The 18,811-nt window shown below is 37.3% G+C and overlaps 1 protein-coding gene across 1 annotated transcript in view; it reads left to right on the top strand.

Annotated features, from left to right (window-relative positions):
• The window catches only part of ODAD2 (outer dynein arm docking complex subunit 2), a 204,246-nt gene that overhangs the window by 84,536 nt on the left and 100,899 nt on the right, over positions 1 to 18,811 (top strand). The window contains exon 16 of the mRNA XM_043965032.1: positions 18,178 to 18,292. Within this exon, the coding sequence (XP_043820967.1) occupies positions 18,178 to 18,292 (115 nt within the window). The remainder of the gene's footprint in view (positions 1 to 18,177; positions 18,293 to 18,811) is intronic.

Genomic DNA, 18,811 nt, shown 5'->3' with positions numbered 1-18,811 from the left:
CAAATCTTGGGTCTGCCCATATGAATCCTCATCTGTAAAAATAGGGAAAATGGTAATTATTCTGCATACTTCACAGAGTTATCATAAAGTGGTTTCTAAATGTGAATGATCATTATCATCATTATTATTTACTGCTCAACTATGTAAGTCACTTAATTTCTCTTGGCTCTCAGATTTTCCATCAGTGAAATGAGACTAGATTGCTTCCTGTCCTAAATCCTACAACTTGCCTTTTCCAATTTCTTCCTATTTAAAAAATTTGGTTTAAATAAGAAGAGGCCTACCTGAGATCATCCTTTCCTTGAAATTGTCTACGAAAGGCAAGCATTTAGTTATTCTAGGCCTTGTCATCATCAGTAGAATGAAGAGCTTGGATGAAATCCTTCCTCTGCCATCCATGTGACTTTGGACAAGTCACCTAATTTCTATGGGCTTCAGTTTCCTCGTCTGCAAAATGAAGGGGTTTGATTGGATGCCCTCTAAGAGTCCTTCAAGTTTGACAGTACCTGGAATACAGTAGACACTTACTGAATGCTTTTTGTTTGACCGATACCTTTCAACTCTTTTTTTTTTTTATCTTTTGATCTTGTGATGCATCCTTCCCATCTGGTATAATTGTGATCCATGGTCTTTCAGTAATGGGCCTGCTAGGTGGTGCAGTGGATAGAGCTAGTACTGGGCTTGGAATCACAAAAACTCATCTTTATGAATTAAAATCTGGCCTCAGACACTTATTATCTGTGTGACCCTGGGCAAGTCACTTCACCTTGTTCTCCTCAGTTTCCTCATCCATAAAATGACCTGGGAAAGAAAATGACAAACCACTCACAGTATCTTTGCCAAGAAAACCCCAAGTAGGGTCATGAAGAATCAGACATGACTGAAACGTCCAAACAACAATTTTCAATGATTCCTTTATAAGTCATTTACCTGGGGGCATCTAGTTTGAGCAGTGGATAAAGCACCAGCACTGGATTTAGGAGGACCCGAGTTCAAATCTGGCCTCAAATACTTGACACTTACTAGCTGTGTGACCCTGGGCAAGTCACTTAACCCTCATTGCCCCACAAAAAACAAAAACGAAAATGAAAACAAAATAAGTCATTTACCCGACACACTGGGGACCTTTCTCTTGGTCTTTTGATACTTTTGACTACCAGCATAGTATATAGAACACCCAGCGTTCACTCTCTATATCAGTGGTGTCAAACTCAAGTAGAAATGAAGGCCCCTAATCCATACATAAGGATCCCTACAGGCTACATGTTGATTTCATTTTTTAAAAATGTAATATTATCTACATTTTATTTTTATTTATTTTGACAAATTTTCCCAATTACATTTTTGTTTGTTTTTTGTTTTGTTTGTTTGTGTGTGTGTGTGTTTGTGGGCAATAAAGGTTAAGTAACTTGCCCAGGGTCACACAGATAGTAGTAAGTGTCAAGTGTCTGAGGCTAGATTTGAACTCAGGTCCTCCTGAATCCAGGGACAGTGCTCTATCCACTGCGCCACCTAGCTGCCCCTCCCAATTACATTTTAATCTAATTCACATTTTGCTTGGGCCACATGTGGCCCATGGACTTTGTGTCTTATACCTCTTCTCTACATGACTAACTCACCTTCTTTTCCATCAAAAAAAAATTGATGATATATTTTCAGTATCACTTGCTAAGCATATTTTCACTGATTTTTGGATCATATAAATTTTTTTGTCTTCTAAGACTGTCATGTTCTATGATTTATAGCTGTACAGCCTGGAGAATGCTGGTGTTAAAAATATTAGATTTTGTGACTAGGATCATTGACAGTGCCACATGATTTCCCATATGTGATCCAGACCACTTTTTCTTTCATTCAGTTCTGGGACCAGCTCATCTTCTCTTTGAAATGCCTGTCCAAGATATTTGTACTGATAGACCAACTTGATGAATTTCCTATCCAACTGCATATCATAATCAAGACAATATGCTTCCTTCATTTACTTGAATTTTGCTATATAGTGTACTAGTTTTATCTCTGAGTGTAAATGTTGGCTTTTCACTAACCTAATCGCAAAAGAGGATCTGTATAGTGGCATGTTAAACTGATTTCAAAGAATGATGTCATGCCTAAGGGTGACATTTAAAAGCCAGTTCATTGGGGCAACTAGGTGGCACAGTGGATAGAGCACTGGCCCTGGAGTCAGGAGGACCTGAGTTCAAATCCGGCCTCAGACACTTAACACTTACTAGCTGTGTGACCCTGGGCAAGTCACTTAACCCCAATTGCCTCACCAAAAAAAAAAAAAAAAAGGGAGCAAAAGCTGGAGCAAAGCTGCTTGGGTTGATCAGGCATAAATAGTGTCAGGACAGAAGCTGTGTTGTTAAAACCATGCCAATGGAACTATAGACTCTAATGTTGTAATCTATCTCCTTCCCTCTGCCCCCTTCCCAGCTCCTTTATGGGAGTCTGAAATGTTTTCTTCTGGGTATTGGGGGTTGGGGTTGGGGAGCATCTGCTCACCTTTCTATTTTTCAAATATTTACTTTGTCTTTATAAAAATTAATAATCACTGGCATTTTATAGTCGGAGTTATACTTATTGGGAATACATTTGGGAGGAAGAAATAAGGAAGGAAATATACTCAGATAAGAGAGAGATAGATGTAATACCGTTTTGCCAGAAGCACTATCTCTGTCTGAGAACTAAGAGTTTTAAAAATAGTTAAAGAGAAGTATATATCTCTTAATACTATTTCCTAGAATGGAGAAACAATACTTAATCTGGCAAAAATATCTGGGTGCCATCCCCTTATTGCCACCATATGCCACTTCTACATGAATAATCATGAATCTCAATGTAATGTTCCTCAGTCTTGAGACTGAGTACAGTTAGCATATCACCAGGAAACATAGATGTGTTTTGTATTTTTCTTAAAATTCTTGACCATCACTTTAAATCTTTAAGGTATGGCTTCGTCTTTCAATATATGGCTGTGTGCTAGTTTTATAGTTGGCATGATTTTTGCCTCCAATTAATTTTAAGTTTGAGTTAGTAAAATGAGCCCTGTAGAGGTCAGGGTTAGGGTTAGGATTACAGATAGGATTATATTTAATTCTCCCTAGGTATTAGGTTTTTTTCTTCTAGTGTTTCTCTAAGGCAAACTGTTTTCAAAGTCCATCTATCTGGATTTTCCCCAACTGAGCTTTAGGGATTTTAGCACATGATCTAATCAGTTATGGCTTTTCTTTCTTAGAGTACAATTAGTAAAAGAATTCTTATTAAAATGATGGAATATATCATTAAATACTCCTTAGGGACTAGACCTATGGTTTCAGTGGTTTAAAGAAATAGTCCAGGAGAAGTAAACTCTCTACCAAAGAAAGTTAGTACAGTCTCGGCAATTTATAGTCTTTGAGAGCAGATGGGAGCATGGAGAGTTTAAATAACCTGCCCACGGTTACACAACCATTATGTAGTAGAGGTGGCACTTGAACTCAGGTCTTCCTGCTTCCAAGGTCAGATCCATTATATCATAATATACTGCATCTCATAAACTACTTCTTACTTACTAATTAGTGATATTTATGCAAATAATTTATCAAGATATAGATGCATATGTATGCATATATTCACATACATAACACATTAAATTTCATTCATTAAAATGTATTTATTTATTTATTTTTGTTTATGGAGTAAAACAAGCTTTTCCATAAGATAGTGTAATTTTTAAAAGATTTCCCGTGAAATGGCAAATCTATTATGTATAACTTGCTATTCCTTTTACAATACATTTTAAAGAAATACAAGCTCCAATCTAAACACTTTTTCTCCAGACTTCACCAGTGATCAATGACTGATTATTGATTTTAGGAAAACCTTTAGCCTTCTTCCAAATACATGTTTATTTTCCAAAATTCCTAAGAAATTTCCTCACTTCCCGCTCACTTTTCAATTCCTTTTAATCTGGATTTCAACATCACCACTCATGCTGTGAGATTAAATACAATCTCTTACCTGCTAAATCCCATGTTTTTTTCTCTATTCTCATTTTGACCTCTTGCCCCTGTCCACCACGTTCTCTAAGACATTTTCTCCTCCTCCCTTGACTTCTTTCTGTAACATTGATCTCTCTTGATTCCTCTCCCTTTCTTACTGTTCCTTCTCAGTTTCCTCTGCATATTCAGCAAGCATCTTCCAAGGCTCTATCTAGGACTCTTTCCTCTTCTTTCACCAGATTCTCTCTTTACATGTACTCATTAGCATCTATGGAGTTGATTGTGATCTTTTCTAACCACTCCCAAACCTATATATTTAGCCCGAATCTCTCTCCTGTTCTCTAGTCTTTCATTGGCAACTGTCTGTTATAAATATCCATCTGGATGTCCCATTAGCATCTCAAACTCAACACATCCAAAATGGAACTCATCATCTTCTTCCTTTTGCCTATCTCTCTTCTGACTGTCCCTATTTCTGTCATGGCAGCACCATCCTTCCAGTCACCCAGTTTGGCAACCTTGGAATCATCCTTGACTCTTCCCTCTTCCTTGCTCTCCTTATCCAGTCAGTTTCCAAGTTTTATCTATTCTACCACCACAATACTTATCACATCTTTTCCCCTTTATCCACTCATGTAGCCTCTTCTTTATCCACAGCATCATCACCTCTCATATGGACTGTTGTTATAGCTTCCCAATTGTCTTCTTGCTCCCAGTCTCTCATTTCCAAATTGTATTCTACCCTATTGCCAAATTGATGCTCCTAAAACACACATCCAACCGTATCATTCCCTTCTCTCCAAAGTCAGTAACAGATTCTTTTGCTTATGGGATAAAACACAAAATCCTCAGTCTGGCATTTAAAGCCTTGTCCCCTCTCCCAGTCTGGCTCCCACTTACTTTGCAGCCTATCTGTGAGTGAGAAGGCTCCTCTGGATCTGTGTCCCTCAGAGGATGCTCTTGGTATTCCTTCCTCTAATAGGAACAATCCTGGTGATCCTACGTGTGTCTCCTTCACTAGGGTTTATCTTCCTAAGGGGCCCTGTACTCAGAGATCTGTTCTCCATTTTATGCCCTGCTTTGATTGAATTGGTACCAGGTGCCAGAAATTATATATATATATATATATATTACACACACAGAAATGCTCTGTAGAACAAAGTTAGGTCAGCCTAGAAATTAGGAGTTCGTAAAGTATGAATTTACAAAGTTATACTGTGTGCTAAATATGTAGCAGTTTAGAAAAGGACTGTCTTAAGTTAATTATTTTTAAATAACTCCAGTTGAAATATCGGTATTTCATGAGATAATAACTACATCTAAGATGGAGTTATATTGTACCCTAGTTTATGATACTGAAGGAAAAACAATTTCCTAGCAACCTAATCTGTGAATGTCTAGTCTTTTAGGAAATTTGTATAGGAAAAAAATGTTTTTGGTGTAGACTTCTGATTTCATTGGTGCAGGGAACTCTCAGTAAGGGAACCCTCTCTACCAAAACAGATTTGCTTGAGGCATTGAAAGGTAAGTGACTTGCCCAGGGTCACACAGCCTGTATGTATTAAGAATCAGGGCTTTGAGTCCAAGTCTTCTTTACTCTGAGAAAGACTTTCTATCCACTATGCTACACTGATTCATAGGGAATTTAACTTGTATGATATGTTCATTTTCTTTTCTTTTCTTTTTTTGATATGTCCATTTTCTACAATATGTCCATTTTCTACAATAAGTATAAGATATCTTCCCTCCATGCAATTCCATTTATTTATTTATTTGTTTGTTTGTTTGTTTATTTATTAATTTATTTATTTTTTATCTATCTATTTATCTATCTATCTATTTATTTATTTATGGGGCAGTGAGGATTAAGTGACTTGCCCAAGGTCACACAGCTAGTAAGTGTCAAGTGTCTGAAGCTGAATTTGAACTCAGGTCTTCCTGAATCCAGGGCCAGTGCTTTATCCACTGCACCACTTAGCTGCGCCCCCCCCCCTGCAATTAACTCAGATTTACAAAATATTTCTTGAACTGTCAGATGATCCATTGTTGGGTGATCGTGTGATCCCTTTATCTTAATTATGTACAAAATCAGAGTTAAAAGATACCATGGATCCTATAACTCAAAATTTCCCGGCTTTTGTGGTTTAATTATAATTATGCTGATACAGCATAGATTTTCCCCCTTGGATTTGTTGTTTTAAGAAAAAAAAGCAAAAAAGCTGTGTTTAGTTGACATGATAAAGAAGTTGGCTTCTATGGCTGTCAAGACCTTTCTTTTGATTAGGTCATATTACTGTAGAACCAGTCTACATGGCCTGATCATAAAGTAGAACATGCCTCTTATTTTTTTTTAACTAGTATGAAGAGTTTTTCTTCTTTTCATATTTTCTCCTTTGGCTATTCTCTTTTTCATATGTTTGATACAGCCATGTGCCATGATCACTCCAAAATTGTATCACCTAAAACCAAACTTATTATCATCCAACTGGTCCCCTTCTCAGCCTCCCCATTCCTGTTCATTTCAATGCCATGATTTGTCACATTTCCAGGCTCAAAGCATGCCGATCCTCTCTGACTTCTGCCTCTCTTTCACCCATCTTCTACAGTTGTTTGCCAAGTCCTGTCAGTTCTTCCTTTGCAATACTGTCTGGATTTCCCTCCCTTCTTCTCAATGCCAAATATTAGCACCCTAGTCCGAGTCCTTTTCACTTCATACTTAAATTTTTGCATCGTTCTCCTAGCTGTCCTCCCTCACTTTGGTCCTTTTCCCCTTCAATTCTTCTTGCACACTGTTGGCAAGATACTCTTCCTAAAATAAAATTGTATCAAGTCACTCTTCTGATTATTAATTGACAATGGATACTTATTATTTTTAAAACCAAGCCTAACTGGCTATTCAAATTCATTACCTTCTGGTCCCTACTGGTCCTAGATTCACAGAATCCTGGTTGTCAGATAGCCAATACGTACCTAAATAATTTTCTCCTCTACACTTAGCAGCAGCACATGGCAGAAATGAGATTCAAACCCAGGTTTTTTTTTTTTTTTATCTAGACTCAGTGCCCTTTCCAACATTATCCTCTCAGGCCCTCAGACTCTCAACCTAGGTTTGAGTCAGTCCTTGACTTTCACTATCCTTCACCCCTCATATCCAATCTGTTGTCAAAGCCTGTTGATTCCATTTTTGTGATGTCTCCAGAGTACACCCCCCTTCTCCGACACTGTCATCAACTTGGTGCATGCCCTCATTACCTCACGCTTGGACTATTGCAATAGCTGCCGCTGAGTCCAATCCATCCTCCATTCAGCTACCAAAGTGACTTTCCTAGAGCTCAAGTTGGATCACGTCACACATACATGCATACTCACACCGATGACCCAATACAAAAAACTCCAGTGGTTCCCTATTGCCTTCAGGGTCAAATACCAAACCCTCTGCTTGGTATTCAAAGTCCTTCATAACTTGGGTCTTTCCTACTTTTAGAGTCCTCTTACCACCTTATCCCCAACAATAGACTCTTTGATTCTGGGATGATGACCTCCTTACTGTTCCATGAGCATGACCCTCCATCTCTCTCTCAGCTCCAGGCATTTTCTCTGGTTGTCCCTCATGCTTGAAATGCTCTCCCTCTTCATCACTGCCTACCATCTTCTTTTAAGTTCCAATTAACATCCCATTATGTACAACCCCTCTTACTTCTATCACCTTCTTTCTCCTAATTATTTCCTATTTATCTTTCACATCACTGCTTTGTACCTATTTGTTCGCTTCTCCATCTGCCTCCCCTCCCCCCCCCATTAAATTGTGAGGACTCTGAGGTCAAAGACTGTCTTTTGTATCTTTTTATAGTCCTAGCACTTAGCACAGTACCTGGAACGTGGTAGGAACTTAATAAATGTTTATTGGCTGACTGATTTATATATACTTTAGAAAATGTTGTACTAAAAACATGAATATTTTATTTAATGACAGTATCAAAGCATTGAAACATGATAGAGTAGCATACTAAGCCACCCAAGTTCTAATTTTGTTTCTTCGTAACACCTTAAACACAGTAGGCACTCCAATATGTGTTAAATTGAATTAAATGCATAATTAATGTCTTTTCTTTTTACTCTATAGTGAATCAGAAGGTGAAATAACTTAAAGTCTCAGGTTTGTCTTTTGAGGACTGTTGGATTTGGAGTAAGGAAGGCCTGAGTTTAAATCTCACTTCCAATCTTTACTAGCTGTGTGACTCTGAGCAAGTCACTTAACCTCCATATGCTTCCTCTCCCTTATCTGTATAATGGAGATAATATTAGGATGGGATTGTTGTTAAGATTAAATAAGGCAATGTATATACAGTGTTCTGTAAATTGTAAAGTGGTATGTATTAATATGAACTATTGAATGTCTTAGATGAATACATTGAACATCTTACAAATGAAAGTTATAAATATATATTACCATATTATTTTCTTCCTTCACTTTCATTGTTACCTAATTGGCCATAAAAGATAAGCCTCAGTGATATGCTAAAACATGTTTATTTCTCATTCGGTCAGGGATGATTCTTTTCTGCTTTAATTTCAGAAAGCAGATTTGATGGAAAATTTTAAACTATCTAAAATATAAATAACAACTGCTGTTAGATGAATGTTTAGTACTGTCATGATAAAACTGAAATCTTCGCTATATTAAAAAAAATACTTTGGTTGTTGTGATGTATGATTTGGGTGGTACTTCCCTACCTTTGCTAATAATGATTATGACACCTCTATGATATAGACAGTCTTGGTTAATTGTGGTGGTTTAAAAAGCCATCCCCTTTTGCCCAGCCTAGTGATGAGTACCTCCAAGTAGCTTGGTTGGTCCTCATTGGGTCCACACACTTGCAGCTTTTTCAATTTGATAGGACCCTTTAGACCTTTTGTGGAAGACCCTTCAAGCTTCCTTATCTTCATTTCACTGTCTGCAGTTCAGCTACTGCCATTGATGCCTGGGATGATTGGTTCAGAGACCTTGTTAAACCAAGCTCTACTCCCAGCTCAGTGGGATCAAAGCATATGTGCACATATATACACATACAGAAATCCATATAGATCTAGACACAGCTATAAATAGATCTATATTGACACATACATATCTAGATATAGCTATGTATATGCGTGTATATACATTTCTATATAATATATAGGGGCAGCTAGGTGGTGTAGTGGATAAAGCTCTGGGCTTAGAGTCAGGAGGAGTTCAAACCTGGCCTCAGACACTTACTTGCTGTGTGGCAAGTCACTTAACCCTGTTTGCCTCAGTTTCCTTATTTGTAAAAAGAGCTGGAGAAGAAAATGGCAAACCACTCCAACATTTCTGCCAAGAAAACCCCAAATTGTGGGGTCACAAAGAGTTGGATACAACTGAACAACATATCTAGATCTCTCTCTCTCTCTCTCTCTCTCTCTCTCTATATATATATATATATATATATATATACACACACATGTACATAAAGATCTCTATATATTTAGATATATAGATATCTATCTGTGATTGCACTGATAATGATATATGCCTTCGTTTATATTAGTGTGCTTGGCTCCATATATTATATCATCTTCCAGTTGGTTTTCTTACCTGTAGGGAAGTGGAAAGAGCAAGGAACTCAAGAGACCAAGGTTTGAATACTGACTCTGCCACTCAATTTCTGTGTGATCTTAGACAAGTCATTGATTCTTTCTGAACCTGTTTTCTCATCTGCAAAATGGGCATAAGAAGACTTGTCATCCTTACCTCATGGACTTTTTGGGAGAACTAGATTAGATAATGTGCACTAAGTACTTTGTGAATAGTGAAAGGGTCTACATAAAGAAGCCAGCTATCATCGCTATTATTTTAGGAAATTGCATCTGTCCATTTCTCTGAACCAATTCTATATTTTAGAGTTAAAAAAAATGTTGAAAATAAGAATTGCTACTATTCTATTTGCCAGTATGGTAGTTCATATGTTTTCTGCCTTACTGATTTCATTGGTCGACACAATTCCCACTGAGGAACTTCATCTATCAATGCATCTTCTCTGTAATGTTTAGTCAGAGAGTTGCCTGGGACATTGAGAGACTGTATTTTGGCCAGGATCCCAGGGTCAGGATGTGTCAAGATTGGAGCATGAACTCAGGTATTTTGGACTCTAAGACTAGCAAGATTTTTCTTAGGTATAAACATAAAAAAATATCACTGATGTTCATTATAATGACAACTGATTTTCCTCTTCTACTTTGAGAAACTATTTTTCTTAGATTTTTTCTAATAACCTTCTAATCAGATCTTCCTAACTGACATGATAACAGTGGAAGTCATGAGCTAGTCTGCAGATTTAAAACATGCTGGGGCAGACCTCAATAGGCCTATGAACCCTCCTGAGTGTGTTCTCAGGAGTATGACCTGAACCAGATTAAAATGTAATTGGGGGGGGGCAGCTAGATGGTGCAGTGGATAAAGCACCGGCCCTGGATTCAGGAGTACCTGACTTCAAATCCAGCATCAGACACTTAACACTTACTAGCTGTGTGACCCTGGGCAAGTCACTTAACCCCAATTGCCTTACCAAAAAAAAAAAGTAAAATGTAATTCAGAGATATTTAACAAAATAAATACAAATACTACATGGATAATATTAATGTTTTCAAGTCAATATGTGGCCTCAGGGATCCATTTCTATTTGACTTTGACACCACTGAACCAGTGGATAGGGAGGCCTAGGGAGGCAGTGTGATAAAACAAAACGGACACAAAATTTGAAATTACTGGATTTTAGAATCCCAGCCCTACCAGTGACTACAATTGTGACCTTGGGAAAGTCACCTACTATCTTTGGGTCTCAGTTTTATCATCTATAAAATGAGGGAGTTGAATTGAATGGCCCTAAATTCCCTCAGCTCTAATTCTGTTGGTTATGATTTTACATTAGAGTGCTGGACTTATCAGAAAGGTCTGTGTTGGGAGCAGCTAGGTGGTGCAGTGGAGAAAGCACCAGCCCCGAATTCAGGAGGACCTGAGTTCAAATTCAGCCTCAGACACTTGACACTTACTAGCTGTGTGACCCTGGGCAAGTCACTTAACCCTCATTGCCCCGCAAAACAAACAAACAAAAAAGGTCTGTAGTCCTGCCTCAGACATTTGTTAGCTTTGCAATCCTTGTTCAGTCACCTACTTTCTTTGGGCTTCCTCAGTTTTCTCCTTTATTAAATGAGGAGCTTGGACTTCATCTGCCAGGGACCTTTCAGGTTCAAATCTTTGATACCATGAAAGTATATTAGATTTGGAGTCAGAAGATCTGGGCTTTGCTGCTTAATACCTGTTTAGCCTTGAGCAAATCACTTTTCCTTTCTGGGCCTCAGTTTCTGTCTGTGTTGTTCAGTCATTTCAGTCATGTCTGACTCTTTGTGACCCCATTTGGGGTTTTCTTGGCAGATCCTGACGTGGTTTGCCATTTCCTTCTCCAGCTCATTTTACAGATGAGGAAACTGAGGCAAACAGGGTGAAGTGACTTGCCCAGAGTCACATAACTGGTAAGTGTCTGAGACCTGATTTGAACTCAGGTCTAATTGACTCCAAACCCAGAACTCTATCCACTGTACCACCTCGCTGTCCCTCGAGCCTCAGTAGCTTCATCTGTAAAACAAAAGTTCTTTCTTGCTGGAAGTCCAAGTGTTCTCTGAAAGGACCAGCTCTTTTTTGATTTGTTTTGTTTTCAAACTCTGCCAAGGCCCTAGACTTTTGTGACAGATTTGAATTTCACGATTCCCCAGGGTGGCTAACCAAAACGTACTCTCCAGCTTGGTCTTTTTTTCAGAATAGTGCTTAGAGACGCCGTATAAAACTTCTGAGGCTTCTTTTGAAGGAAGTGATTTTCTAATCATACTTTTTTGCTTAGTGATGATCGTATAAGTCTGGCATTAATTTCTTCCCCATCCCCATTTTTTTTTTCAACTTTACTTCTTGATGTCAGAACATATGGATTTTACTTCCATTTCCTAATGTTGAGGTTTAAGAAGAGCTTTGTACTCTCTTTAGCTAACCACATTTAGTCTGAGCCATTGTCATATAATACTATTTATCGATGCAGTTTTCAGCAAATATTGTGAACATTTCTTAAAACATGTAAAACTGTGGTTTCAGAATAGTCGTGTCAACCGGGCCAAAACTCAACCTCACAATCTTAGCAGTGCACACGATGCGGAGCTCATACAACACTGTTTGTTTACATTTGTATATGTGGTTAAGCTTGGCAACAGACTCAGTCAGACTTCTTAACGGATCCTGATGAATGTTAGTGTAACAAAAAGGATCGCAGAATATAACAAACAGCTGCCTCTTTTTTTTTGTTGTTCGTTTTAGTCATTTATAGCAATGGAAATTATCAATCAAAATCAGTTTGCAATAGATAAAATTTTAGTTGCCACTAGAAACTGAAACTGTGTTTATGTAACTCAGAATGCTTAGCCTAGCCACTGGGCCGAGTGATGATTGCTATGGTGAAGTTGGAGATCTCTAAATAAATAGTTTACTTTTGCTTTTCTTACATCAACAAATTATTGTAAAATGCATTACTAAGTGACTATGACCACAAGATTAACTAGCATGCTTCTATAAATAAATTCAGAATAAGACACTAATCAAAACAAATAAACAACTTCTGATAATGGGCAGCGTATGTCCTAAAGATCTTGGGTTCTAAGACAGAAGGAGCCTCAATGACCACTTAGAACAACCACCACATTATGCAGGTGAGGAAACTGTGCCCAGCAAAGTTAAGTGATTTGTATTATTGAAATAGTTTATTTAATAAACTTAGTCAATTGATCATTATTATATCCAGAATGTATATACTCACATTACAAATCATAGAGGTGGCATCTGAACCCAACTCCTCTGAGTCTAGGGCCAATGCTCTTTCCACTTTCTATGCCACATGGCCTCTAATTTTGGTCATACTAGGTTTAGGGCAGCTAGGGGTACAGTGGATAGATCATGGACTTGAATCAGGAAGATTCATCTTCATGATTTCAAGTCCATCCTCAGACACTTACTATCTATGTGACCTTGGGCAAGTCACTTCACCCTGTTTGCCTCAATTTCCTATCAAAATAAGCTGGAGGAGGAAATGACAAACCACTCCAGCATCTCTGCCAAAGAAACTCCAAATGGGGAGTCGGACATGACTGAACTCATGGTCCAATGGGTGAGACAACATACAAATGACTAAGTACATACCAGATATATTCAGTGTAAATGATAGGTAATCTCAGTAGGAAGGCACTAGCAGTAGTGTGGGTCCGAGGGGTAGAAAACCAGGAAAGTCCTACTTCAGAAGGTAAAAATGGAACTGAGTCTTGAAGAAATCCAGGCAGTAGAACTGAGGACATGGGGGACAGTCAGTGAAAAGGTATGAAATCAGGAGATGCTGTGCTATGTGCCACCAATAAAGACCAGTGTCATTGGACTATAGAGTATGTGGAGGAGGGCGTTGGAAAGGTAGCAAGGGACTCGATTGTAAACAGCTTTTAAAATCAAATACATGATTTTATATTTGATTCCAAAACGTGGCATAGTGGAAAAGTGATTGTACTGAGAATCTTTAAGCCTACCTATATAGGATCATAGGAGTCAGATCTGGAAATGACTATAGGAAATTGTCTAGTCCAGTCCCTTTATATTATGTTTGGGGAAGTTGAGGTCCAAAAGGAATTAGTGACTAGCCCCAAAGCCACATTAAGTAGTAAGTAGCAGAATCAGGATTCAAACACAGGACTTCTGACTACAGGGTTATGTCAGGTCCCCAGTTCTACAATCTGTATAACCTTGGTCAAGCCATCTGTGACCTTGGCCTGGTACCATAGAAAACAGGAAGTGGAATGAAGAAAAGAAGGTCACAGGAAATGACATTCAAGAAGAGAACCAGTAATAGAACTCATGGCCTCAGATGCCTGTTTAGCCATTCACAACATATAGATGACAGGATCATAGATTTAAAACAGGACAGAATTTTATAGCCCATGAAGTCCAACCTTTTTCTTGACATATAGAAGGCATATAGACAGATGCCTTGGCATACAGAAGTTAATGTGCTTTGTCCAAGGCCACAGAGCTGGTGTCTTGTTGGTGTTCATCCTTTGTTCTCAAAGAGGACTAATGACATCATAAGGGTGATGTCTTGACTTGAATATGAACTGGATTTAAGTGAGGCAGAGCTATACAAAGTCTAATATGAGATTTGACCCTAAATCTTCATATCTACCTCAACAGGGTGAAATAAAGATCCTAGTAGAAGGGGGAAAGTTTGATTTTTGTGGGTATTACTGAAACTTGCTGGGATGGGACTTGTGACTGGAAGATAGAATTGGAAGAGTATACCTTCTACAAAAGTAATAGAAAAAGGGATAAGAGTGAAATAACCTTATACGGGGTGGGCCAAAAGTCATGGAGGAGTTTCAATATTTAATAACCCCTTTTATTTTTTGTTTTTGATTCACAATACCATAGAATCATGTGTAGTACATATAGGAAATGAATTTATATTACATTTGAAAAATCAAATCTTATAAATGGTGAAAAATAAAGAAAAAATTAATTTTCAAAAGTTATTAAAACCATGACTTTTGGTCCACCTTGTATATTAACTAATATTCACATCAGGAAAATGAGGAACCCAAAGGAAGCATTAAAGAGAATATCTGGGTGAAAATCAGTGGAGAAGTGCCATAGCTGTTGAGGTTTTGTCCACATCCAGTGGACAGAAAGTAATTAAAGGAGGAACATGGGAAATTGATTATTCCAATGCAAAAGCATACAAATAAGGGGTGCTGGGATTAATGTGGATGTAAAGAGAAGTTAACCTATTCAGGTGTGTTTAAAAAACTGTACTGAAGGATGAAAGCATGGGGAAGCAACTGGAAATAAAATGTAAAAGAGTATATTCTTATAAAAAAAAAACCCAAACCCTGTGTCAAGGCTAGTAAAGCCCAGAATGAACTGAGGCTGGGGATCAATACTTAAAATAACAAAAAAGGTGGTGGTGGTTGTTTTAGCTATGTTGGGGGCAAGCAAAGGATCAAAGAAAGGGATAGGACTGATGCTCTGGTGGGATAGGGTGATGATAATGAATGAAACTGAAAAGGCTGAACTTTTCAGTTCTACTTCTCTTTTCATTTCAAAGGAGAAAAACATTTGGATTGGGAAGGAGAGAATAAAAATAGCTAATAGGTAGTTAGATAAGTGAAGAAACAGACAGTATTTATCTTCTCTTGATGAGTTCATTTCACCAGGCCTAGACAAAATACATCTTAGGGTATTGAAAAAAATTGGCAGATGTAGTTTCTGAGCCACTCTTGGCACCGGAGCACTGGAGAAGGGCAAATGTTGTCCTAAGAATTTTTTAGAGAGGGAAAAGGCCCACTGCTATAAACTGTAAGCCAGTGACCTTGTCTTCTATTTCTGGAAAAATTCTAAAACACATTATTAAGAAGATGGTTTGTGAACGCTTAGAAAGGGAAGCAGTGATCACTCAAAGTAAGTATGACTTCATCAAGAATGGTTCATGCCTAAATAACCTTTTTTTTTCTTTTTAAACTTTGAAACTAGACTGATGGGGAAACCTTTGGATATTTTTTTAAACTAAGGGTAAAGTGATTTCCTGAAGTTTTTATCTAACAGCACATGATTTCAAATAGATTACTGTTTATAGCTGGTAATTCTTCCTCATTCTATTTCACTGTAGAAATGAAAATCTGTGATTTTTCCTAACTTTCCTGAGGTTTGCCTCCACAAAAGATCACAATCTCAGTGGAAAACTTCATACTCTCTTTTAGCCAACTACATGCAAATTGTAGCATAGAATTTTTGACAAGGTGGGCCAAACTCCTATTCGTTGTAATTCTAAGAGATAGTGCATAGAATTCTAGCTAGATATTAGGGAGCATACTGGAAGTGGTCATATTATTCAAATTCACACTATTTGAAGTTATATGAAAAATATGATAATTGGTTCAGTCCAGTGGGAATAAAGAGTGTAAATTTGAATAATATTACCACTTCATGGGATTCATTATTGGCATTAATTGGGATCTAGTTGTACAAAGAACAGGAGTGTCATTTCAATAGGGTTTTTGGCCGGTGGACCATTTTTATTTAAAAACATTTATAAGTTTTATTAGGAAGTATCTAGTTTTGTATCTTTACTTTTTTATAATGTAAATTGGCAGTTGAAGGTCTCCCCTAACCCACATTACATGTAAAAATGTAAAGTGGCATCTGACAGATAATCCTTGGTTTGGAGAGAAGGCTTTTTAAAATCTCAAGCTGAATCTACTCTTTACAATTTTTTTTTGATGCTTTTACAAATATATCATCTCTTTCAATGGAGTCCCCAGCCCCACTAGTATTCTGTGTAACAAAGAACTATAATAAAGCAACAAAAACCAATACACTGGACTTGACAAGGTAAACCTCCCTCCATACCCATAGTCCATCACCTCCTGCTGATTATAAAGAGGTCTATTTCATTTTCAGCTCTCTGAAGTCAGTAAATCTACTCTTTTGAGACAGAGATATTTTTCATGCTTTTTGAGAAAAAAAAATGCCTTTAGGTTTTTTATGCAACACCCATCATGTGATAGGACAGATATAAATTGTTTTATGAGGATGTACAAAAGTGATTTTCTACTTGGAGCTTTGAGACTACTAAGTTTTGCTGGCAAGCTCATCTCTCACAATCAAGGGAAAGTAGATGTTTTTGCATTAATTTTTGAGACTGAATCTGAATTACATTGCATGTTAATAATACATATTGTGTTTATGGTTAAATACTTCATATAATTAAACTTCAACTTGAGGTTAAAATTCAAAGAAAGTTTGATTTCCATTATCTTCATTTCATCTGCTTTGAATTTCATGTATCATTCTTAACAAAGCCATGTTTGTAAAGGATATTAAGTTTTGTTTGGCCTTCCTCTCAATTTAAAGTACTCAGTGGACCCTAATGTGAAGTTAGGATCCCCTAGCCTGATTGATATGTAAACATAAGACAGATGGCGTGGAGATGACTCTGATGATAATTCATTTTTCGGCTAGTCATGAAGATACTTTGATTACAGTATGTTTAAGTAATTATAACACAGTATTCAATGTTAGTCTTGTTGGTAAGGGAACACATGGGAAACAAGGTACGTGTTATTCATGCCCAACAAAGGATGCACTGTGGTGTGACGATTTTAATTCCTAATGCTAGATTAAAACCGTAGGAGTTTAAAATATGTCATACAGTAAGGTAAATACATTAAACACAGACCAAATAAAATAGTTAAGTACATAGTTTTTTTGGCCTAAATATTTGTTTTGGAAAGTATTTAGTTGTTACTATATGAAAGAAACCAGTATGTTTGAATTGGGGTTTCAGTTTGCACGTAGTTTATTACAAAGTCACGTGGTTATCATGCAGTTTGCTTTCTATGTCCTAAGTGTAGTAGTGTTGAAATCACTGAAGTGACACTGGCATGGATTTATTAAAAATGCCTTTTCCCCCTGTTCTTTATATTTCAAAATTCAAGCATCCAAATAGGATTTGAAATGTGCATAATTAACAAAATGCAATAATTTCTTTTCTTTCCCTCCAATCCTCTTGCTTCCTCTTTCTTATTGGAAAAAAAAAAAGAAAAGCAAAACCCTTGTAAGAAATATGAAGAATCAGGGCAGCTAGGTAGCACAGTGGATAAAGCACTGGCTGTGGATTCAGGAGGACCTGAGTTCAAATCTGACCTCAGACACTTGACACTTACTAGCTGTGTGACTTAACCCTCATTGCCATGCAAAAAAAAGAGAAAAGAAATATGCAGAATCAAGCAAAGCAAATTCCCATATGACCAAAGATGTATATTCCATTTTTCATATTTGGTCTATAAGTACTCTCTCAGGAGTTGGGTAACATTCTTCATTATCAGTCCTCTGGAATGGTGGATAGACATTGCATTGATTGGAGCTCTTAATTCTTTCTAAATGACTCATTTTTTGCAATGTTGTTATTGATCCTGTTGTGTGAATTTGTCTTCCTGGTTTTGTTTACTTCATTTTGCATCAAAGTTGTATAAATTAATGACATTTCATTTCAGTTATGTATATTCCCTATCATTAATGTATGTATCTTTAATATTGCTTACACAACAGGATAATTGATCGCTTAGATGGAGTCCGTTTGTTATGGTCCTTGCTGAAAAATCCTCATCCAGATGTTAAGGCCAGTGCTGCTTGGGCTCTCTGCCCCTGCATTGAAAATGCAAAGGTGAGTGAGTGTATGTTGTAAATATAAGTTATTCTAAAAAGAATTACTTTTTTGTCTTATTTCTATCTCATAATTTACTATAGAAGGCTTTTCAGTCTGCTGGGTAGGTGTCACTATTTTTTCTTGGGCTGTTCTGTGGCCCAAGGTGGGTCCCTTTCAGATTCTAGTTTCCTTGTCATTATAGCAAGCTTTTCCCCTTGGTGGTGCAACCTACGCTTAAAGGACATCTTTTTCATAATAAATTTAACAGAACTCTAAACACCATTCTAAATATTTCCTTGCTAATATTAGTCTCTTAGAAAAAGTAAATGTAACATTTTCATTGGCTTTAGACCAGTAATTCCGAAATTTAACAAATATTTATTAACTGACTACTTTGTTTGAGGTTCTAGTCTGTGCCTACTCTCCAAGGACTAGTCTAGCTAAGTGTGGGGTGACTCATCAGTAGAATGGCCCCTAGGTGAAGAATTCTTTAGCCTTGGCAACTCACAAAATGAAGGAAAGAAAACAAAACGGCCC

This window comes from Dromiciops gliroides, chromosome 5 (genome assembly GCF_019393635.1).
Source record: "Dromiciops gliroides isolate mDroGli1 chromosome 5, mDroGli1.pri, whole genome shotgun sequence".
Taxonomy (NCBI): domain Eukaryota; kingdom Metazoa; phylum Chordata; class Mammalia; order Microbiotheria; family Microbiotheriidae; genus Dromiciops; species Dromiciops gliroides.
The sequence above is the reverse complement of the archived record's forward strand: the minus strand, read 5'-3'. Positions and strand labels throughout refer to the sequence as shown.